Source organism: Protopterus annectens, chromosome 5.part0, assembly GCF_019279795.1.
Source record: "Protopterus annectens isolate FY-2018-M chromosome 5.part0, PAN1.0, whole genome shotgun sequence".
Taxonomy (NCBI): Eukaryota; Metazoa; Chordata; order Ceratodontiformes; family Protopteridae; genus Protopterus; species Protopterus annectens.
In genome coordinates, this window is record NC_056735.1 from 930,873,508 (window position 1) to 930,898,063 (window position 24,556).

The window sequence follows — 24,556 nt, forward strand, 5'->3', positions numbered from 1 at the left end:
AAAGAGAATCCTTCAAAGTTACTGGCCAAAGAGTCACTTAATGCTTGAATGTTTTGATAAAGTTTACAGATAAAAAAAACAAGTGAAGTGCAAGCTTTTCCCCCTAGGGAACTTATCTGCCCAGTGATGGATCAGAGTTAGCTGGCCATTAATCCTTGAAAGCCTAAAGAGGAGTGTTCTCTTTGGAGGCAGGAAAATGCTGAAGGGCTTCATTCGCAAACCTGACTTTCAGTAAGCACAGCATGAGCTGACGAATGGTTTGGGTGAACAGAAGGTGCCCTGAAAACTTTGGAAGTTGGTCGGCCTTTGTATCCTTATCAGGATACAACCAATATTGCTAAGGCAATTGCAGCAGTGATCAAAGGAAGAACATGAAATAGAAAACAAAATACCAAGCTGACTATAAGCCATGCATTCACCATCCACCTTCTTGTTATTCTGACTTGAACTGATGAGAAAGGTCAGGCACAGTCAGTATAACTCATTAATCTTTCACATCTAATTTCTGTAAGGACCCATGATTTATGCATAAGCTTCATTTGTATATGGTCTGCCACATTACAGCAGTCTATTTAGAATACTGTTTGAAAGAGTTAGTTCCAAAAGTTGACAGTTTGACTTTTGCAGCTAGTACAAGCAGTCAGCCAGAAAGGTATGTGGCAACTCATATTAAATAATATAGCAATAACCCACGCCTGGGTGTGGGTAATACTGGATTTACCCATGGTTGGTGTGGTTTGGTCATGAGGGCGATGCCTGAGTGGCCAAACAAAGACAACCATGGGTAAATCCAGCATTACCCACACCCAGAAGTGGGTTATTGCTGTTATACAATGACATTATTTAAGAAAAAAAAATAATTACTTTTCTTAAATAATGGCATTGTATAATGCCTCATTGCTGCCCTTCTGCAGCTGTCTGGTATTCTGCAGCAGTTCTGATGCACTGCGTATGCGTATGCTTATGCAGTACATCAGAACTGTGGGCAGAAGCAACGGAGAAAGCAAGATCTCCGTTGCTTTTTACAAACTGTCTCGCTATGTTAAACGAGTTTAACATAGCAAGACAGCTTTAAGAAAAGCAATGGAGAATCTCCGTTGCTTTTTTTAAAGCTGTCTCGCTATGTTAAACCCATTTAACATAGCAAGACAGTTTTGAAAAAAGCAACAGAGAAAGCAAGATCTCCATTGCTTTTTACAAAGTGTCTCACTATGTTAAACCCATTTAACATAGAGAGACACCTTTAAAAAAAGCAGCGGAGATAGGAAGATCTCCGTTACTTTTTTTAAAGCTGTCTCGCTATGTTAAACTCGTTTAACATAACGAGACAGTGTGTAAAAAGCAATGGAGATCTTGCGTTCTCCATTGCTGTAAAAAGAGAGTTATACTAATGGAAAAAGCCCGGGTGACCGGACCTTTTTCCATTACTATAACTCTGATTTACAGTGTGCACGCTGACCAATCAATGTGCACATTTTGGAATATTAATGGGGGGGGGTCGTTGTATAATCAGTGTTTTTTCTCACCCTATTATGATCTGAAGTGCCTTATTTGATTTAAAGAATTATCTCTCAATTACTTGCTGCAGTGTATAATGTGCAGAATAAGAGATCTCCTTGTCATAAAACATACACTAGGTGAAACCACACTTCCAAGCATGTTACTGCATGCATGTCTATACACCATACAGTAATGAAGCTAAGATACAGAAAGCAAGCAAGACAGTGGCAACAAAGCACCAAAGATTCTATAGGCCTGAAAGATGAGGAGAAATTTTAAAAACTATATATATATATATATATATATATATATATATATATATATATATATATATATATATATATTCAAACAGAGTCCAGTATGATTTGGACACATTGTTCTCTATGGATATGGGGAAGGGGCATTGGTTGAAAGAGAGCAGATTGGGAAAAAACAAGAACAGGGGAACAATATTAGGCAAGTGATCACATGGACTCTAAGATGCCTAGCCATATAAATCTTTTAGTAGACAATTAAATGTAAATGCCTCCTTTTTCAAGCACTTAATAGTGTTTACCACATAGATCAAGCAGGGCTGTACATGATAGTTCTGGTGTAAATTTCTGTTTACCCAACCAATCATCAGGACTAGCCTTAGGTAGTCAAAGTGATACGTTTTTTGACCTGTTGTAGTAACGTAATCCATAGGCTGAGTCTGAGAATATGTTGATTTAGGAACTTGTCTCTCCAGTGAGTCTTGTTTATTTGTTGGTGTATATTTAGGTCTAAGAGTGGATGCTTGTACAGTCACTTGTTTTGCAAGGAAAGAGAAACTCAAATAGGACTAGGTCTTTGATGGCTCAAACTGTAAGACACAGATCACCTTGGAGCAGACAGTAGGCTTCTGAGGATAGTGAGAGTTGTGCTACTGTATCAAGATAACTGAATTATTTATGATCTTTAGTTTTCTTATTAAGATACCTTTGGGGCTTTTCTAGTTAAGCAATATCCTAAGATGTATGTATACCAAAGTGAGAACTCCATTCAATGACTTGTCTAATCATGGAAGACTGCAGCAACAGAATTTTTTTTAGATCTTGAAGATATTTCCTTACAGGCTCATAGCTTCATAGTAGGTACTAGGCTATTGTCCCTAGGGCCTATATAAGCCTAGCCAAAAAGGTACCCTGGCTTTCGCCACCCAAGAAAATTATTTTCCTATGCCCCTGTTGAGCAGAGCCACAGAAGTGATCCCTGGGGTGAATTTCCTATTTCCCATCCAGTCATCAAGATTTTTCTTGAAGAGTGCTAATGAGGAGCTCTGTTTGACATAGATAGGTAGTCTGTTCCAGAGTATGAGAAGTCTCTGGGACTAGAATCTATCCCTCCAGCATGTTCTGTTTATTGAGGTGATAAGGTTTAGGTCCCTACAGCATGTAGCCCAGAGGGATTGGGATTTATTTAAATGGAGCATGTCCAACAGCTCTGGGTTTGACATAGCTTTGTATGTTAGGCAGAGATTGTCTCTGAGTAGGTGATATGCGACGGAGTAAAGCTGGAGTTTTTTGAGACGGTCTGCATAGGGCATCTGTTTGAGGCCAGTAATCCTCTTTGTGAGGTATTTCTGTGGCCTCTCCAGTTGTTGTAGATGCCTTGTGAGGTACATACCATAAGGGGCACTGTACTCTATAATGGGTGTAATGATTGATGAGTAGAGGGGAACAATGACCTTTTTTTTTCTAAATGAGAAACCTTTTGTGATGAGGTGTGTCACGTAGAAGGATTTCCTGACCACTGTGGTGATGTGATTATCAAAGAAGAGACTACTATCCACCTGTGTCCCAAGGTCTCTTATCACCCTTTTGGTGTTAAGTAGACTGCCACCTATGTGGTAGTTCATAGGTGCAGAGTTTTTACCAAAGGGGATGACAAAGTACTTTTTGGCATTGAGCTTCAGGCCATGGATTTGACACCAGGCATCTGTCTCAATGAGGCCCTTTTGTAGGACGTCCACATCGTTAGGAGTTTTGATTATGGCTCCTAGTTTGCATTCATCTGTGAACTTTGTTGGCCAAAGACCTTCTGTGTTAGCCTGTACTTCAGAGAAGTAGATACTAAACAGGAGAGGACCCAGGACTGAACCCTGTGGTACTCCACTTGTCACTGGTCTGAAGTCAGATTTGGAGTCTGCTACTTTCACAGTGTGGGTTCTGTCAGTGAGCCAGTTGGCAACCCATCTTGTGACATAGGGATTTATGCCTAGTTTAGTGAGTTTATCTATAATTCCAGAGTGGGGGATAGTGTCAAAAGCCTTGGCAAGTTCTAGATAGGCTGTGTGACCACCTTTCCCTCATCTATAGCTTTGGTGACTGCTTCAAAGAAGTCTATCAGGTTTAGGAGACATGATCTGCCTTTCACAAACCCAAACTGGGTGGGGTCCAGAGTTTGGAGATCACCAATATCTTTGTTTACGAGTTCCATGATGATACATTCCATGACCTTGCAGTCCAGGCTCGTCAGGCTAATGATGCAGTAGTTCCCAGGGTCCATCGTGGCTCACCCTTTGTGGAGTGGGATAACTGTCATGGTGCACCATTCAGTGGGCACAAAGCCTGAGGTGAGGCTATGATTGAACATGGTACTTAGGTGAGGTGCCATTTCGTTCTCTAGTTCATGTAGAACACAGCCTGGGATATTGTCAGGTCCCATGGATGCTGTGTTCTTGGCTTTGGAGAGTGTGTTTTTTACCTGTGCAGCCATAATTACAAGAACTTTGCATTCTTCCGGTATACAGATGGGCCCTCTAGGGGGTGAGAGGGGGGTAAAGTTAGCACTGAACCTATCTGCCAGGATGTTGGCAATATCAGTTGGTTGTGTACATTTAGTGCCATTGTGCTATAACTAAGAGCAGATCTGAGTGTTGCCATTGAGATTATTGACATAGCTATAGAATGCTTTGTGGTTGTCTTTAGAATCAGTGGCAATTTTATTTTCGTAACTAGCTTTGGAGGATTTTATGAGGGATCTCAGCTTCTTACTGAGGCTGACCAAGGAGCTCCTCCAGTCATGGGATTTTACTCTTTTTTTGCAACAGTTTCTTTCTTCTGTTGTAGAGTTTGTTTATGGCAGAGGACCACCAGATTAGCTTCCTTTTTTTGGAGGATAGCATCTTGGTTCTGTTAGGGATACCACGATCCATGCACTCATGTAAGTGCTTATAAAGTACATTTGTGTAGGATTCAGCAGTTGTACTTCTAGTGTCCGTCTGCATGGGTGTAATGAAGTTTGCCACTTCTGTCTTAAGAAGTATGAAGTTGGCTTTGGAGAAGTTTTTTACGGTGGTTTTCCTAATGGGGGAGGGGGCTGGATGTGGATGTCTAGGGTGATTAGCTTGTGGTCAGATCTGACCAACAAGGAATTGACCTCTGGTGTGGAACACCAGTTACCCATGTTGGTAATGACCAGGTCTAGGAAATTGCTGCCCCTGGTGGGGGGTGGGAATAAGTTGATCCAAGGCGTTGGAATTTATAAATTCCAGAAAATGTTGAGGAAAAGAGTTGGTACCTGAGTAGTTTTCCAAGTTAATGGTGGGGTAGTTGAACTCGCCCATTATTAGGGTTTTGGGTTGTACCCTAATATTTTCCAGTGTATCAAGAAATGAGGGGTGGGAATCCTGGGGCATGGTGGGGGGTCTGTAGCAAGCTACAAATTGGATTGTGGTCTTGCCCAGAGTTAGTTGCACTTGGATAATCTCAGATGCTTTATGCTGTGCAACTAGCCTGGAGGTGTGGATATCCTTAATGAATATGGACACACCTCCACCTGTAGTGCTTCAGTCTGGGTTAGGTGGCCGAAAGGTGTGGTATGAATTATAGCCTGGTAATGCAGGGGTGCTCTCTGGAGCTTTGAACCAGGTCTCTGTCACTGCACAGATGTCAATGTTCTCCATTTTAAGGAGTGCCTTGAGTGCGTACATTTTGAGGTTTAGACTTCTAGCATTAAGTAGCATTACCCTCAGATTTTGCTTGCTTGTACCTGTTATGGTGGTGAATTTGCCATTTGAATCTTGCCTAAAAAGGCACTATAGGGGTGGCAAGAGCCTTAGCCAGTATCCGGAATCCCAAGGGCTACAGGTGCAGGCCATCTCTGGCAAAGCATCGTGGTCTGTTGATCATGTCATCCCAGGTAGACATACTGGATTCCCTTCAAATGACACCAGAAACTTAGCCGATTTTTGAAGTCAATCATTTTGTCCTTGTACTGTGGTATCATTCTGGGTGATGGCAGGATGCTACTCAAGGCTAGGGTCATACCTGCCTGGGCTACAGGATCAGAGAGCTCCTCCATGTCTCTTTTCATGCAGTTCAGGGAGGTACATCTCAGGTCATTCACACCAACATGAATAATGACGAGTCATATATGTACTTGTTGTGGAGTGACCTGAGTGTGTGCATAATGTGGCGGATCCTGGTACCCGACAGACAGCTGACAGTAACTTTCTTCTTGTTTAGCCTGGTGAGTGGAACATCAGTGTGCCTAACTGTAGAGTCACCTATGACTAGAGTGTTGGGTACGTTGTTATGCCTTATGGGCTGTGGTTGAGTGGCACACTGAGTTTGTGGGCTATGTGTCATTTGGGTTGTGTTGGGGGTGGAGTTTGCTTGCGTTTCTGCTTTGGAGGTCCATGTTGCTTGGGTCAGTTTTTTATTGAGAGCCTCCGCAAATGTAGGTGTGTGTTTTGTGTTTCTATGTGTGTGTTTTGGTGGTGTAGGCTTTGAGGGACTATGTGATGAGTGTGGTGTGGTGCAAGTGTTTACCTTCTCCTCTTGACTGTCTAGTCCAGTCTTGGGTGAAGAGAGCTTTGCTTCCAGTTTGGCTGTATAAGTGCATCTCTCACAGGTTGTAGTGTCGGGTGGTAGGAGGAGAGGGTTGTCTGTGTACAAGAGGCAATTGCTGCATTGTCCCAAAATGCCCAGATTCATCAGGTAAACAGGAGAAAACACTGGGAGCTGACCCTTCGACATGCCTGTATAGGTGCTTATTTATTAAGTACTAAAAACTGCTTTCTTCTAGACAAGTGAGGAAAGTTGAGTGCTGTAGTAATTTGCAGCTTATTTAGTGCTTACAAGGAGTTATGAACAAGTGCTGAGCTCAAAGAAACAGATTTGAGTGCTGAAACTAAAAAACTGGCTAGTTCTAAGAAACAAAATTAAGCTAGAAGGCTACTCTCCAACACAGTAAGGTTTGGGGGCTCAGAAGCTTACAAATAGTCCTGAATACAACAAATCTTTATGTGGACTAGAGTACTTACAGGAAATTAACTGGTTCATATAATTCCTGATGATGAGTTGGCCTAGTGGTTAGTTGCTCTGACTGTAGTTCAGAAGGTCCTGGGTTCAATACTTGGTAGTGGTGTCTGGGATTCCACCCATGTCCCTGTTGGACAGGGGCATCAGGTGCTGATTTGCCTAAACATTGGCTAAACTCTTGGCTAGGCTTATAAGGGCCTCAGGGCCAATAGCCTAGTGACCTGCTATGAACATGATGACAAATAAGAGAGAATTGTCCAGTTAAGTCCCATTGCCCAAGTGAGTTATGACCTTGTCTGTCTGAAGGAGAGTACCATTTAAAAAAACATATTAAATGGGAAAATATTTTTTACTGAATTAACTGACACTGCACTTTTTTGCATTTAACTTGAGACTGCTTATAGTACACCATGTATGCGTATATTTCAACCCTTGTTAGAGCTTGTTAGCATCAGTAGATAAGCAAATAAAAATGTCCAAATTGTAGTCATAAACAAGAAAGAAACATGGCTGAGAGCTACATGTTAACCTTTCAAGTTAAACTGGAAACATATTACTTAATAAGAAAGATAGGAAGGTCCTTTAGAACCCTACCTTAGGCAGTGTTACAGTATTAGCTATCAGAAGGGTTAAAAGTTGCCTGAGACCAAATAGAGGAAGAACAAGACCAGGGTGAAAATCCTGAAAAGACGTACTTATAACTTTTCATCATGCTAGGATTAAAGGTTATGTTTAATAGTATGATGTAAAAAAATCTGTATATAACATGCCATACTACAGAACAACTGGTGAATTAATATTATAAAATTGCAAACAACGACCAGTGTTCATGGATGGCACAAAAAGAGCTGGATAGGTATCAGCTTTTTTTTTTTTTTTTTTTTTTTAATTCAGGTGGTATTTCACTAAAAATGGTACAAAACCTTGATCTGAAAATGCACTAAGTTCATTCTCCGTTACTGATTACCAGTGCTTAAACACTCAAGATAAGCTTAATGCAAGTTACTGTTGTTTATAATTTTATGTATTTCCAGGTTACACTTCTGATGATTTTAGTTTTACTAGATATGAACAATACTTACTGCACATGAATTGTTTCTCATTTTTCATGATTTTTGTTGTAGCTTCACATGATTTGATACAGTTCTCGGTGCTGTTAGTGGATTCTTCTGATGATTTGCTTTCAGATTCGGTTATATACTGCTTCATTAATCTCTCTGTTTTGTTCATTAGTGCCACGGTAATATTTCCATGCTCCTATGATGAGAAAAAAGTGAAATTTCATTAAAATACTATTTAATTTTTAAATTTCAACGTTTTGTAACTGATTAACTACATGCAAATAGGTTTTGTGTTTTTTTTTCCTCCTGCTACAAAACTGGCATGAACAGACCAAATAAAGGCATTACATTGTATGTTTATTAATTTATTTTTATTGAGGGCTCATATTTTGTAAATTTTAACGTTCTGAAATTAGATATTGAAACATTTTATTTGCATATGCATTAGAACACCAGTGCTGAAGACAATTCATAATCAGAAAGATTCAGTGTGAGAATGTAAAATTGCAAAAATGATGTCTTGGAATGGGGCAGCCATTTGGTAAGATTTATAAGAAGCATAGGCTTGCAAATTAAATACAATATGGTCTTAATTTTGACTTGCATAGCTTATCTGCAGAAAGCAATCATATGTACTGCATCCATAACTGCATATTCCATACATGTTTAACTGTAGATGGAACTAAGGTACTCTAGAATATGGTAAATTGGGATGAAGCATAGATGGCAGACAGTATTAAAAGGAATTTATTTAACAAGACCACATTAGTAAAATTGGAAGTACCCTTTCAGTCTCCAGGCTTTCTTTCAATCTACCTGTCCCAAACTTTCTTGACTCCTTTTTCTGACATATACAGTACCATTTATAATAGCAGTTATCCCAAGACCTGACACTAAAGAATGAACTTTCTTAAATGAATGTTAAATCTTCCATCATCTACCTGCCGCCTTTGAACCTTCCATTTAAGGCTATACTTTCACGTGAGTTCTATTTCCTCAATAATCATTTGTGAAAGCTGAGAGCCTATATCACACTACTTTCTCCTTCTCACCTCTGAACTTTACATTTGTTTATTTTTTCATACTTCAATTGCCACATTTATCGTAGGTTCCATCCTTGTACAGAGCCCACCATCTTTATAGTTTTTCTCTCCTTTTAAGGCCTGTAGATTCCTGCACAGTACTCTAGATACTGTATAGCATTTTCAGAGACTGATACATTAGAAAAGTGACTCTTGGCATCTTTTTGGTCCACCACTCCCTGTCATACAACCCCCATCTTATTTGTTCTAACTTTAGCTCCTCTAAACATGTTAAATATATGAGTTTTTGTCATGATGCTAACTCCCTTGTACTTCTTCCTTGTCAGGCCTTTCCATATCCAATCACCCTGCAATGCAGTTTCCTCACTGACTGTTTAAACTTGTGTTTGTTGGAATGAATCTCATCTTGTCATTATTTGTGATCTATGCTAGGACTACCAGGTCTCACTGAAGTGTATCACCCTCACTATTCCCAAGTGCCACGGCACAGTTTTAACTGTTCTCGCAAATGTGGTGATGTAACCATCATTTCCCTTACTTACCTTAAATATTAAGACATTTCTATTTGACTGCACTGTTGATTGACTAACACCTATGTTTTGATGGTTAAGCACTATAAGTCAAAAACAATGTCATAAAAAAAATTGATGATAATCTAATGTCCTCCATCATTGTAGATAATTTGTAGGAATAATTTAAATTTTTCTGATAATATAAATGTTTCCTCTCACACCCCAAAGATATACCACAGATGTAGTGTCAAACCTTCCATCTACCTGCTGGTGTGCATGTCATGAGTGAGTTGAGTGTGTGTGTGTGTGTGTGTGTGTGTGTGTGTGTGTGTGTGTCTGTGTGTGTGTGTGTGTGTGTGTGTGTGTGTGTGTGTGTGTGTGTGTGTGTGTGTGTGTGTGTGTGTGTGTGTGTGTGTGTGTGTTTTATACAATATACAGCATCCTAGCAGAGATTACACCCACTGACTGCCAGGATATACTCTAGCTCTTTATGACTCTGAATTAGACAATGCATGCAACTGGATATTACTAGCAAACTCTCAATGAGTTATCCAAGCAAAAAATATTGCAACTATGGGCCCTGATAATATCCCAGGTTGCATCCTGAGCAACATAAAATATAAGATTTCTGGCTGCTTAGGATCCTTGTTCATCCTTAGCCTCCAGACTGGCTTAGAGGCTAATGAATAGAGGAATGAAACAGTTATCCATCTGCTTAAGGATGGGTCATGTATGATCTGGATAATTACAGTCCTATGAGTCTAACTAGTCTCATATGTAAGGCCAAGAAAAGGATTATCTGGGTATTACAAATAAAGACAAAGAAAATCTTCAGACACTGGATGCAGCAACATTTGGATTTGTCAGGAACAGATCATATCTGCTAACCTGGTAGACTTTTTTAAAAAGGTCAACAAAGCTATGGACAAGGGTAAAACAGTATACATTGCCTGTCTTATCTGGGCCAAAGTATTCAGCACTGTTTTTCTTTTGGGTATTGTCAACAATCAAATGAAACTAAAAGTAAACCCCTATGTTACACTTTGCATAGCCATCTGACATACAGATAGGACCCTAGAAGTCAGGATAGAGGACTCTACCTTAAAAAAAAAAAGCCAGTCATCAGTGGAGTTCTTCAGGATTCATTGTTTGGTCTGTTTTGTTTTGGCATCTATTTTTTTGGATATAACAAGTAACAGTAAAGGCCTCTGGCTGTCCAGGTTTTCAAATGACTTAAAGCATAGTCAGATTATAGAGTCCTTCAAAGACATTAATATCCTCGAAGAAGGTTTGCCACATACTAATAACTAGTGCCAGAACTGCGGTCTAAAACTGAATTCCAAAAAATGTATATCATCTTTTGGAAAATCGGCCTCTCTGAGGGTTACAACATGAACAATACACCCCTAAGAGTAGACCCAGTGGTTTGGAACTTGGAAACATATGTAGACAATGGCCTGACCTTTGGCCACCATGTGTCTATTGCTGTAAGCAAATCATTCTTTATTGTTTAACTCATTAGCAGGGGAATGACATTCAGGTCCAAAGGTGTAATTATCCAACTGTATAGTGTACAATCCACCCTTTGTCACATACCTTACTGCCCATATGCAACAACAGGAATGCTCACAGAGGTACCTTACTAAAAGAATAAAAGGTGTTTACACCACATAAAATGCAAAGACCACCTCAAAGCCTTATCTTTATACTCATTCTCCTGCAGACTACTGAGATGTGATCTATGCCTGGCCTACAAGGGGTCATCTCATCTGGTACTGATAGACTTGCTGCAAATTAACAAGTTTAACAGCATTAGAAATATTCAGACTAAGGACCTTAACCTAATTTGTAACCTGGACAGGACTTGTTGGAGGGATATAAATATATATATATATATATATATATATATATATATACAACACCGATAATACATCACCGACACCATATGACAGTCCATAAACACGAAATGTCAAATAACCGACACTCACCTCTTCGACACCAAACACATCCCCATTCCACAAACCACACACATTGACACAAGCACACCAAAATCTTACAAGCCCACCTAGGACCCATGGTAGCGCTTTGTTTCTCTGGTAACCCTAACTCACTTAACCCCCTATAACAACACTTTCAAGGTAAATTATACAGAATCACTTAACCCTACTGTTGTAACACAGGAACAAGCGCTACCATGGGTCCTGCAAGGGGAAGATCTCACACAGCCTTTCCCCATGTCGGCATCCTCGGCGTTGGTGTTGTGGTCTTCTGCATTGTCGATGTTCTGCAACCCGCGATTCAAGGGTCTTCTTCGATCTTCTGGAGCCCGATTCGATGTCGGTCTTCTCAGCTGTCAGAAGTCATAGATATATATATATATATATATATATATATATATATATATATATATATATATATATATGTTCCAGAGACTGCTCCTATTTTGGAACAAGCTTCTCATCCATGTGAAGCAGTCTGTCCTTCAACCTTTTCAATTTTAACATGGATAAATTGATTGGAAATGAAATATTTACACCTGGACTTGCACTTATATCTCTATTAGACAAAAGCAATTTGTAAATACTCTGCCACCTAAACACAACTCTTTGCCACTGGGTAATGTATCCTCTCATTTATACATGGGAATACATGACTATGCTTACAAAGGCCTCTTGGGGCCATTAGTCTAGTAATCAACTATGATCCTATGATCAAAGAAGCTTATGAATGAAATAAATGAAGGATAACATAAAAAAGAATAAAAGACTGGCTACATATAACGATCACACAAAGCATCAGTGCCACTGCTGTGTTGCACATTTTTAACAAAGACTGTGGTAGAACCATATAGTTATTAGTAGTAATGATAATGAAAGCTGGGAATAAGAATTATTTTCATTTAGTTCTGGTAAATGAAAGAAAGCCATGTGGAAAATAAGGACAGCCATTGCATAAACAAGTTCATAAATCTGACTACACTATTATTCTTTTGTTTTTATAAAATGCAGTCAACAGAGGAAACAGGTCCAAAATTGAAGACTCTCTAGGCTTCCTTCACTGTTCTTTAACTGAAATTACTAATGGAGCACAAGAAACACTGAGGTCATATGACAATAATGTTATAAAGCAATTAAAGTTCAAGAGCATAAGAAGGACAGATGGCAGAAAGCGAACTTAACAAGCTGTGTGCTTCTGTGGGCAAAACTGCTCAGACAAGATATGAAATTATGAGGCAAGATTGATAACCTACAAAGTGACTCTAGACTCAGGTGAGTTGCAGAATGCACATTCAGTTTTATTTTAGTTTTTCCTGAAGATATGATCAATCTGGAACATCTCAGAAAGTATTACACAGAAAGGGTAGACACTTTCTTGTTCAGATTTGGCATGTTCTAAACTGTAGACCCATTAATGCTAGATTGCTTATAATCTGCCAAATAAGTTTTGTTAAATCCAGAGTACATTTTTAGGCAGGAATGATCTATGAAAATTACAGCTCTACATAATCTGCATTGCCTTCATTCTATTAATAGGCATTCCAATGCACTACTCATGTGTAGAAAGGAATTCTTGTCCTGTAAGAATCTACCACACAAAATACATACATACATAATAACACTTTTCAGTGTGGCGTACGGAGGGGACAAAAGTTTGCAGTCCCACTGAAGTCATGCATGCAATTTTAGTTCACCATAGTATGTCATAAAAAAATGAGACAATGGAATGGGAGATGTCTAGACACATGCAAAGATTATTTCAGCTATAGATTTAGCACTGGATGACCAGCCTATAAATCAATAAAGAAAGATGAGGTACCAAAAGATATTAACAATCTATTTACGGCCTTTAACAACGAACAAGTCTCTCTGAAGTAAAACAACATCCTTACTAGCTGTTCGATACTAGTGACTATGTGTATTCATGGTGTATTTGAACCACTGATCGTGGTATGCATGTCAAGTTCTCTGGATGTAATTCCTATAAGGTTTAACTTTAGCATATTCTGTATCACTAAATTAGTCTTGGAGGGACATGTGCTGTATTAGTGTAATGGAAGTCATGACATGTCAAGTGCTCAGTTACTCAACTCTAACATATTGTGAAAATTAGATATAATAGCTGTTTCATTTGACTGGTTTTCCTTGAAATAAAATAATAATAAAATACTTTGTTTTATACAAAGTAAGAAATATTTATTTCTCCAATTAACATTATGTTTTGCTATTTAACTATTCCTGGAAACACTAAAAATTAGACACTCCACTCTAAGAATTGTAGTTTTGCTAAATGTTGCTTATTTTATACTGCAAACAGGTTCTTGCATTCTGAGAATTGATATCCAAGCACCTTTGGACCCTGGAAATAAAATTAAATACAAGTTAATATTCTGTAAATCTCTTGCATTTCTTTATAAATCCAAATAAGATTTATGAGTAACAATCAATACTTAAAAATGTAATACTTAATGACTCTTTACTGTTCATATTTCAAGCTGTAAGAGGTTTGTTTATTCAAGCTCTATGCACACTTTTTTCTTATTTTCTGCTTCTTCTTGTTTTTCACTGATTATTATATGCAATGTTCAAATGGAAAAAGCAGGCTTCTGTCACTAGCCTTCACCCTGAAAATCAAAAGCAGAAGTAGGAGGCAGACAGGAAGTGGTTTTATGCTTCTCTCTCTGTTTTGCAACTGGCCAAGGAGCGCATTCAAATTTGTCAGGACAGGGGCTGCAAAGTAACATGAACCATACCAATCTGTTCATTGTGATTCCTGGGATTGACACAGCAGCCACAAGTAAGAACAGGTCAATAGGTTAATGGGGGCGTGGTCAGGCACTGAGAAGAGACTTGGGAGGTAACATAAAGAGCTCCCCATTGGTAATTGCAATTGATGCGACTGCATCAGATGGGCCTCCACACATATGCCTGTCAACTTCCTTGTTCAAGACTTCTGGACAAAGAAAGAGATGAAGATAGTAAAGGACAGAGGGACAGAATCAGGGGTAGACTTTTTCAAATAATGCACTTGCTAACTTATACAGCGCAAGTGTAGCAAGTTTTGCACTGTGGTGCAATTTTTTTAATACTACCTAGACTGGAGCTCAAAGGTCAGGCATTGTTTGCTGCTTGCATTATTCAGTGACTTGGTAGGAGAATGTGGGTTTTCAGAGGTACAGAAGACTTCTGACTATAGCTACTGCTGATTTGTTTAATGAAAGTGGGTGGAGGGTTGGGGATTACTTGTATTACAAAATGGAGTATACTATTGTTTTGCTTAATGACTTAAAACCATGTTCAATCACCAATAGTCTGTAGTATCTAGCTGAAGGGGAAAAAACAGCCTATAACACATTGTATGATATAGCATGCATTGAATGCACCAATTATTTTAAATTACCTTAGCTCAACACCAAGCATGTCAAGAGTTTTTCAAATCAAAATCAAAGTTTTTTTTTTTTGTTCAAAGACCTTTTAATACATGCAGGTCTACAGCTTTGCACACATGAATAATGCTTGAGCTGCCCAACTATTTGTCTGGTTTCCTGAATATCTTTTAAATCAGGAGAAATTAGTAGGCCAATTCTACCTGAACACCTGCTATAAAATCATTTTGGGATAGTTTTTGCTTCACTACAGCTTGAAAAAAGGAAGGTTGAATTAAAAAAAGACTGTCTTTTCTTTTGAGTGATGATAACTTTGGAGGGGATGGTGATGGGCAGCAGGTTATGTTCATGTGTATTTTGGAGTGGGACTGCATTGAATAAGTTTTGTTCTGGGGAATTTTTATGGGAGACAGACAGTTCCTTGTTGGTGTTGCATTTAAACAGGCAATTTTATGTAATGTGGGTTCAACCACACTCTTAGTCAGCTTTGTGACATTAAAAAGCTAACTGGGGAAGATGATAAGAAAGAGGATTGTGAGCTCAAATGGCACAGATACTAAGTGGAAATCAGCAAAAAGGGGGTTAATTTTAAATTATGGTTTCAGTCTTCATGTGCATGTACCTTTTTAGAATGGGCAGGAGTGAGAAAATAGTGACTGTATTGTCTGGCCTAGATGTCGATTTGTGTTGATAGCCAAGATTAAAAAAAAATGCCATTCGTTTTACAACACAACAAAAAAAATATATCTAGAAAAGACTCTATGGGTATGTTATTAATTTTGAGGGCAGTAGGTATAATTATGGCTCCTTGAGCTGCCTCAGCATTTACTGAGCAGCCAGGGCCATGATAGGACACAGAGTAGTTGCTTTCAAAAAAGTTACGATATAACTGACTAAATATCAATAGGCAACTGAAAGTGGGGACGAGTGTAGAGGTAAAGCTTAAGCTGCACTAAAATTGGAGCAGTCCTATCTTGGAGAGGAGGAGGAGGATGGCTTGCCATGCTGGGGTTAATCATCTGGGAACAAAAAGACTATTGTGTCAAATCATAGCTGACTGCTTATAACCATTAGTTTTAATGAATAACTGTCATTGTTTTGCTGTTCAGTGTTGGTTGATGTCAAATTCTGCAGACTAATGTTAGCAATTAATTCAGATGCTTTTATGTTAATCAGACCAATTTTATTACAACCAAGTGGGTGAGTCAACTCATAAGGCCAAATTAGAGGTAATGCTTGAATTATATGCAAGTTATGAGCAACAGTTCATCCCAAGGTTAGGCAGTGTGTTAGCACATGGTGGGGCATAGAGGTGTCATACAGAATGAGGGTTGGTGCTGAGCAGGCCACAGATCAGTCTCATGTGGATCCAGTAGCTCAGACAGTTGCTGACCCCCTCTTTCCTTGGGGTGAAAAATTCCTACCTGACTGACAAATGCCTGCTCAATATGCAAGGGGTCTTGAGTTCTAGTCATAAATAAGAGTTAATATTATTCTGTCTGTCACTTCTGTGATTGTGTTGTATGTGGATATATAATGCCTTGCATTCTGCACTGTTTGAGTGGTTTGGATTAAGAAAGCAATAATGCCCAAAAGGGTGTGTTACTGTGTAAATAAAGTCACAGGTAGAAGGCCTCTGCATCCCTGGAAGGGCATTATTTATGCAGTAGCACACACCCTGGAGGGCATTATTGCACTTAAAGATTGTGTTGTCTGTAAAATTGTTGTGTTTTACATTTTTCATTATTAGTAATATTATATATATATATATATATATATATATATATATATATATATATATATTTTTTTTTTGTCTGTAAGTGTGTGTGTGTCTGTGTGTATGTGTAAAATAGCTCCTCCACCTAATCCTTCAAACTTGCTGTAGTATATGTAAGTAGTGTGGGAGGAAGTATTTTAAATCCAATATGTAAGATTTTCAAAAACATTTTCCTTTTATTTTGTGGTCCCTTACTCAGAAAATTTGTGGTTTGAAGTCACTAAATAATGACATAAATTTGATTTTCAGACTTTATTCCTTTCAGAAAATGCATGCTTACACAAATCCTATTATTCTAACAGCTTCCTAATTTTATATGAGCAGTACTTAAAATCTCCTCCTATTTTTGAGCCTCTATCCCACATTTATATCTTGATTTCTTGAGCTTAGAGGTTGAAAGGTATGCATACTTCTTAAATGTTGCTGGCACTGCTCGATCGATCTTTCTCTTTCACACAAACACACACTTTCACTTTCAGGTACACAAGCACACATATGCTCACACACAGACAGAAAAAGAAACACACACACCTTTCTTTGTTTTTATCAATGTCTCATTTAATTGTATACTTGCTAACAGAAAAAGCGCTGCTTAGTGGGTATAAAATAATGGCTCGATTGATCTCACTCTCACTTTCATGCTTGTATATACTCATACACAGACATAAACACACACACACACACACACGCACGCACGCACACACACACACACACACACACACACACACACACACACACACACACACACACACACACACACACACACACACACACACACACACACACACACCAAGGGTGCCCACAGGATATTTTGCAGGGGGCTACAAACCCAGAGGCCAGATCTCCAGAGTATATCTGTTTAAGTGTGGATAACCAAGAACTCCTGCTGTATTCCACATTGTAGTATAGAAACTGACAGTGTCTCTGTGAATTTATAGTATTATGAAGTAAGAACCCAATGGAGCTGTAATATTGAACTTGTTCATGTGAAAATTATAAAGTTGCTGGGTAACTATAATTTTTAAAAACAAAAACTGAACATGGTATTTTGTTATAAGTTTAGGCCTGCAACCTAAGTGTGAAGCTGGCTCAGTATTTTCACATATTTATTTATTTTTCTTGATACCCCTTAATCCATTCAGTCTAGGGTATGGAAAAGCCAGAATATATCCTAGCATTCACATGCACTGTGTGGCAAACATGAACTAGCAAGCATAAAACAGACAACTTCTGGAGAAGCCGCCAATCCATTGCAGAACACTCCCTCCCCAACTGTGCCTCATTATGAACAACATTCATCATTCAGAGTCTTAAAAAGTCTACCCCATTTCACACAGAAAGGGCCTTTACTGTTAATAATCCTCATGTAATATCATACCCAGAGCCAAATCTTAGTCAAACAGGGCCCTAAGCAGCAAAATTGATTGGGGCTTCTCCCATAGCCCCCTCCCCGCACCCATTCCAAAGTCCCATTACTTGATTATTTCTCCCCAGTTACCATAAACACTGTTCAAAACTCTCAGTGTGCATACTGTTTCCTGCTTAACTTCTACAATGATTATTTGGATTACATTTAAAACTTTTATTTCAAATTTTATAGCACAAAAACTCATAAACATTTGCTAAACAAACCAATAAAGTCTCATAATGAAAACAGAATTGGCATTAAAACTTCTCTGCCTTTGAAATTCACACTGATTGAATCAACATTGAAACCCACATTCAAAGAAAATGCATCTGGACAGTGGTGTATAATTTTTACCTTTGGGCTGTTTTCAAATCATAGGTACCTTGCACACATTTTAGGACCATGCATGCATGCAAACATGTGTTCTTTGATTCACCTTCCTGATTGTATTATATTATATTCACTGTATAATAACAGCACCACTTGTTAGAGCATGCTTTACATTTGTAGTTTTAAACATTTTTCCAGTAAGCAATGAAACAAAATGTATGAACCAATAAAGGCAAAGCTGCCAATTTCAGAACATTTCATCAATAAAAGTCTATCAAACTTTTGTCATTACAGTCCATCAATATTAGTCAATATGCACATTCTCAACAGAAGTAAAAGTCATCTGAATAATTTCACATTAAAAAGATGTGTAACTAATAAAGAAGTTACTACTAGCAAACAACTTTATGTTGTAGTGTTTCATCTAGACATTCATTGCTTGCTGTCCTTGAAGAAAAAATTGCCTATGTTACATTAAAAAAATAGTAAGCTGGTAATATTGCAATAGGGAATGGATGGCAACCTGACAGCAAGTTTATAGTTACTACGCATCTCCTCCAATGGAGGACATACTCAGGACTGCAGCCCCCCACCCCCTTCTGCATCAAAAGCAAGCATGCTATCTGTACTACTAACAATGCTTTTAAATTCTTTATCGCAATAGTGATACCATTTGCTAAACAACAGTTGCACATTGTAAACAGACTTAGCATGAGCAGCATTAAACCTATCTTAACCCTGAAGCTCTCAATTCTTTATAAAATGCACTTGACACTCAATCATACCTCTCACCATTATAGCACAAGAAATCTGGACAATGCCAAAATTAATGGGGGTACAAAGACCCAAAACTAGGGACACATTTTAAATGTGGCTTGTATAATCATAGAAAGTTGCTAGAATAAAAGGTTTTGTGTTGCCATGCATTTTCTGAAGGATATGAAGACTGAAACCTAAATGTCTGGTACCTGACCTCCCTGAAGAGTATCATTAAATAATGTCCCCCAAATCTTTGAAACTTTATCTGCTACTCTTTTCCATACCTCTACTGAAATACCATCCTCTCCTGGTGACTTTCCCATCCCCTTCTTATTTATACTCTGAATTATTAAATCCATGGTTATGTCATTAGTAAAGCTGGATTTTTCTTCTATTATAAGCTAGAAAATATCTAAAGCCTCTATATAACGACTTCATTCTGTTAATCCACTCTCCACTGTTTCATCTTTTCTATATACATTCAAATAATATTTCACCATTATATCAGTTATATTGTCTGGATCATACTCTTTATTGTTAGGACTGAAATCCCTAAGCTTAAATATCATATGATCAACCTTCTGTTGTCACAATTTTTGCATGAGCAATTCAATACCCTTGGGATCATTATCAGAGCATAGCAATTTAACTTTACTCATTCTGGATTGATATAAATTATCTAAATATTGGCCAATCTCCAACCTCAACTTCTCTCTAGACACTGCCTTTTCTTCTAGAGACCCACCCCCTTGTTCTGTTCCTGTATGATCAAAATGTTTTTCAGGGCCTGCAGGTATTTAATTCTACTTTGACCCAATTGTTCTGCTTGTTTTATACCCATCCGTGTTCTGAGTTTCACCTTGAAGGAATTTCCCCAACATTATGCCTTCCTGAAACTTTTCAGTTGTACTTAAAATATTTCTTATTTCCACCCAGTTGGATCTAGGAGGAACATATATCAAACCTAATGTTAGTCTTTGGCCAATCCAAAACCCATAAGAATTACATATTTGGCCTCCCTGTCTCTTTTGGTTTCCTCTGTTATTAGTGGAAGACTATTTTAGTTTATATTAGCACTCCCCTCTTCGTTTCTGCCGATAAACCCATATCAAATCCCATACTTCCACTCACTTTTATCTTACCAGTCAACTGTATAGATTTTCACCAAATGTCCTAATTTTTGCTTTATATTTTTGGTCTGTTCTAGATAAAATTTCTGTTTTTCTGGCAAATTGCCCTCACTGAGTAACGGCATACATTTGAGTTTCATATCATTCAGAAAATGCATGCAAAAACAAATCCTGTTATTCTAAACTTTCTAAATTTATAAGAGTAATATTTAAAATCTGTCTCAATTTTTGGGCCTTTGTCAACCAATTTTTTTATGCTTTGTACAGATTTCTTGTGCTAAGAAGTTGAGAGGCTTGACTTTTATCAATTCATGTTCTTTTTTGGTTCATGTGTGCCTCCTGTAATATTCACCACTTTTCCTTAGATAAGTAATGACCTGCATCTCTTTCATCAATCATCATTTGCCTGTTTATGTTCTGTGATATAAAGCAGAAGCATCGTCAATGTGACAACTCTTAAACACATCTCCAAATGTAAGTAGTTGCAAAGGTGGGCCTGACATAAAGTCGTAATCATGATGCAATAAATATAAAATATGGCTATCTGGTATCAGGGGGAATTATTATTTGTCTTGCAGTTTGGATCCTGAAATAATATAGCCAACTATATCCAACCAAGAAACAGAACCACCGTATAACACAACAAACTATATAAAAATCTATATTTAAAATACAAAAATGAGTTGAGCAACATTCATTATTGAAATGGCAATCAGTGTTAGACTTGGGTTGCAATTTGATATTGAGACATTTGAGCTGCTTCCACTTTTGATCCTACCAATCATTTTTTCGCACTCATTCAATGGTGTTTCAATATAGCACTCAATTCCTTCCCTACCCCTATGATCATTCATTCCATATCAATAGATTGTTAAGTGTGACCCGATCATTAATATAAGCAAATGGAGAATCAGTGAGTCCTAACGTAAATTTAGGAGGCATACATATACTTGTTTCTTGACAATTTCAACCAGATCACCCTTATTAAAGTCCTTGTGACTCAAAGCAATATAGCCTTTGAAGCACACATGCTGTTGCCCATGCAAAATTAAATTAGTTAATAGCTATAGTTAATGTCGAATGCATCATTCAAACTATTAATGAAGCCCTGAGCAATCCTCCTTCCCTCTTAAATGCACTCATTCTGAGGACTTATCAAAACTTCCTAAATATAAATCCCCCTGTAAAAGTAAAACAAAAACTATGCCATGGAACTTAATCCAGCAGTTCTAGCTTCTCATAATTAATTTGTACTACACTCTAAGAATGTTATCAGAACAAACTTGCTAATCAACAGATTAATTCTCGAGATAACTGCATAGAGTACATGGACAGTCCACTAAATGTAACACACGGGTAATCACTACCTTACTTGCTGAAGAAGAATCATTTTTATGGACGCAGCACAAATCAGTCCTGAAGTGTGTCTACAGTCATACTGTGGATGAAGCAGCAGCACAAGAATGGAAACAACGGAGCATTAAATTCTGCATGGAAAGGAAAAACAAGAGGATGTTTGATGACCTATGTAAAGACACAGGTGTGTGTGGCCAAAGTTTTTAAAGTGGAACACCCAGAAAAACAAAAAGTCATATTTTGTTTTTCTAATTACAGAGTGTGACAGTCCCTCAGCCACCAGTCAAAATCCAGGGGGGTGAAATTGCACTCCCTTGCACCTGCCTGCAGGTGCCCATGATACACACACACACACACACACACACACACACACACACACACACACACACACACACACACACTCCCTTGCTAAACAGCAAAAGTGCAGCTTAGCAAGTGCAAAATAATGGCAGACGTTAGCTTCCTTGCAGCCTAAATTTCATGATACCTTAATACATTGCCATGAAGCATCAGATTTATTTTCCAGTGGATATTACTGTACATTAGCATCCTGCAGGAGAGTGTTCATTCTCCAGTCAGAGTGGCAATGTACAGGTCACCCATTCTCTAACCAATTATATTACACATGTCAGGTGCAGCTTGAATAGATTGTCATTTATTGAATGATACTTAGGTTGTAATGGCAGTATGTAAGGATGGTATGCAGCATTATGATTTAGGCTAATAGAACAGCCACAGAGGAGCAGCATTATATTTCGCAGAGGAGACATGGATAATGAATTTAAGGCAGAGGCACAGTTTAACACAATTTTTTCTTATTGCAGAATTTGAGTAATCAAAGTAAGGGCTCTCAGGGAGACAGGAAAAAACATGGGATAGGGGAAAGCAACACAGCTTTGAAGGAATGTGAAGAGTAGGATGTCAATGTCAGGATCAGGTAAGGAGGTGATCCTAGATCTGCAAGGATCTTGTGGGTATAAGGCAGTCAACATGAAGGTTTATTGTGTTTTGCCTTTTACTAGGCAAGCATACCATGAAAAATGGAACATTTTGATAGTTCTAGTCAGTTATTTTCTATTTGAAATGATAACTGATTATGCTGATCCAGGAGAAGGACTGAGAGCACAGCCTAGGCTGAAAAGAAGTCAGAGGAGCCAGTGGACCCTGAATAGTGAATTTAGGGTTGCCAACTTTTCAAGTAAAAAATTCTGGACGTGTACATGAAAGCAAAATGCATGTAATTTTGGTATCCCTGTCCCGTCCTACACAGCCATTCTAGTGTCTCATTGCTTGGCTATTTTGCCATTTCTTCCCAGTTGCCATAAACACTGTTCAAAACTTTCAGTGTGCATACTGTTTTCTGTTGTACTTCTACAATGATTACAGATATTTGGATTTAATTTAAAACTTTTATTTCAAATTGTATAACACAAACAGTGATAGGCATTTCTAAGACCCTTTGAGAAAGGACACTGGATGTGCAATATTTAAGCTCTTTTGTTCTTTATTTAATATAACGTCATCAGAAAATGATAAATTAAGAGAAATACTCTCTGGACAAGTGAGTGAACTGACCGTGAACAATACTGGTTTTCATGAAGGGACAACAAGTTTTCTTAGTTTATTTAGTCTTAATTCTTCTGCTTCTCAGTTTAGTGTTTATACTGATAGATATTTGCTAAACAAAGCAATACTGTCTCAGAATGAAAACAGACTTAACATTAAAACTTCTTTGCCTTTGATACTCATGCTCACTGAAACAGCATTGAAAACCACATTCAAAAAAATGCATCTGTCAATGGCAGATTAAGATTACCTTTGGGCTGTTTTCAAATCATGCACCCCTTGCACACATTTTTAGGACCATGCAAAAGTTCTTTGATTCACCTTCCTGATTGTATTAAATTATAATATATAATAATTAAATTATATCCCTTGTATAATACAGTACCACTTGTTAGAGCATGTTTTAAATTTATAGTTTTGAACATTTTTCCAGTAAGCAGTGAAACAAATCATATGAATCAATAATGACAAAACTGCTAACTTCAGAACATTTCAACCATAAAAGACCACTCAGACTTCTGTTATTACAATCCACCAATATCAGTCAATATGCACAATCTCTGCAGAAGTAAAAGTCATCGGAATAATTCGACATTAAAGAAATCTGTAACTAATGAAAACATTGCTGCTAACAAACAACTTTAGATTTCAGTGTTTCATCTACAAATTCACTGTCTGATGCCCTTGATGAATAAATTGCCTATGTTACATTAAAAAAAATGTTAAGCTGGTAATATTGCAATCGGGAATGGATGGCAAACTGAAAACAGGTTCATAGTTACTTGGCATTTCATCCAAAGCAGGCAATACTCAGGACTGCAGTGCCCCACCCCCTTAAAATACAACACAGTATCAGCAATTCATCCACATGCTGTGGAATGCTACTTACCTATAAGAGTTCATGTCACCCCAAGACATATAATATCCAAAACTGCATGCAACTGGTTTACTGCACTTTCAGTTGCCTATGCATCTCAACGTTACAAAAAAGTTCACTTTCAGTTGCCTATGCACCTCAAAGTTACAAAAAAGTTCACAAGCCTACAGTTTGTTTAATTACATTCTCTACAATTTGGTACAGCTTATGTCATGCAGTCAGAAAAGTACTGGTACACTGAACAACCTATTTAGACTTAACTGCTCTGCTGTCAATATATTATGTATTATACCAACATGCTGTTGGTCCAGGATGACTTTGCTTAAATCACTGCCTAAAATCTGTAACCTGCATCATTAAAACTCAAGTCTGAAATAGAGCAATTTGATTTTTTTCTTCCATTCCAGCTCTAATCTTCACTAAAGCCTAACGAAGATTTTCCTTTTCTATTGCAAGATTGTATACAATTCCATCATCAATGGCAACTAAGTTATCTATCTCCAGGATAATTCATTGCCTGACACTGTATTCGAGAGATCTTTATCGCTTTTATATCTCTCCGTCAC

The 24,556-nt window shown here is 38.0% G+C and overlaps 1 protein-coding gene across 1 annotated transcript in view; it reads right to left on the reverse strand.

Annotated features, from left to right (window-relative positions):
- The window catches only part of ANGPTL5 (angiopoietin like 5), a 594,392-nt gene that overhangs the window by 544,304 nt on the left and 25,532 nt on the right, over positions 1–24,556 (reverse strand). The window contains exon 2 of the mRNA XM_044072712.1: positions 7,871–8,045. Coding sequence (XP_043928647.1) covers positions 7,871–8,045 — 175 coding nt within the window. The remainder of the gene's footprint in view (positions 1–7,870; positions 8,046–24,556) is intronic.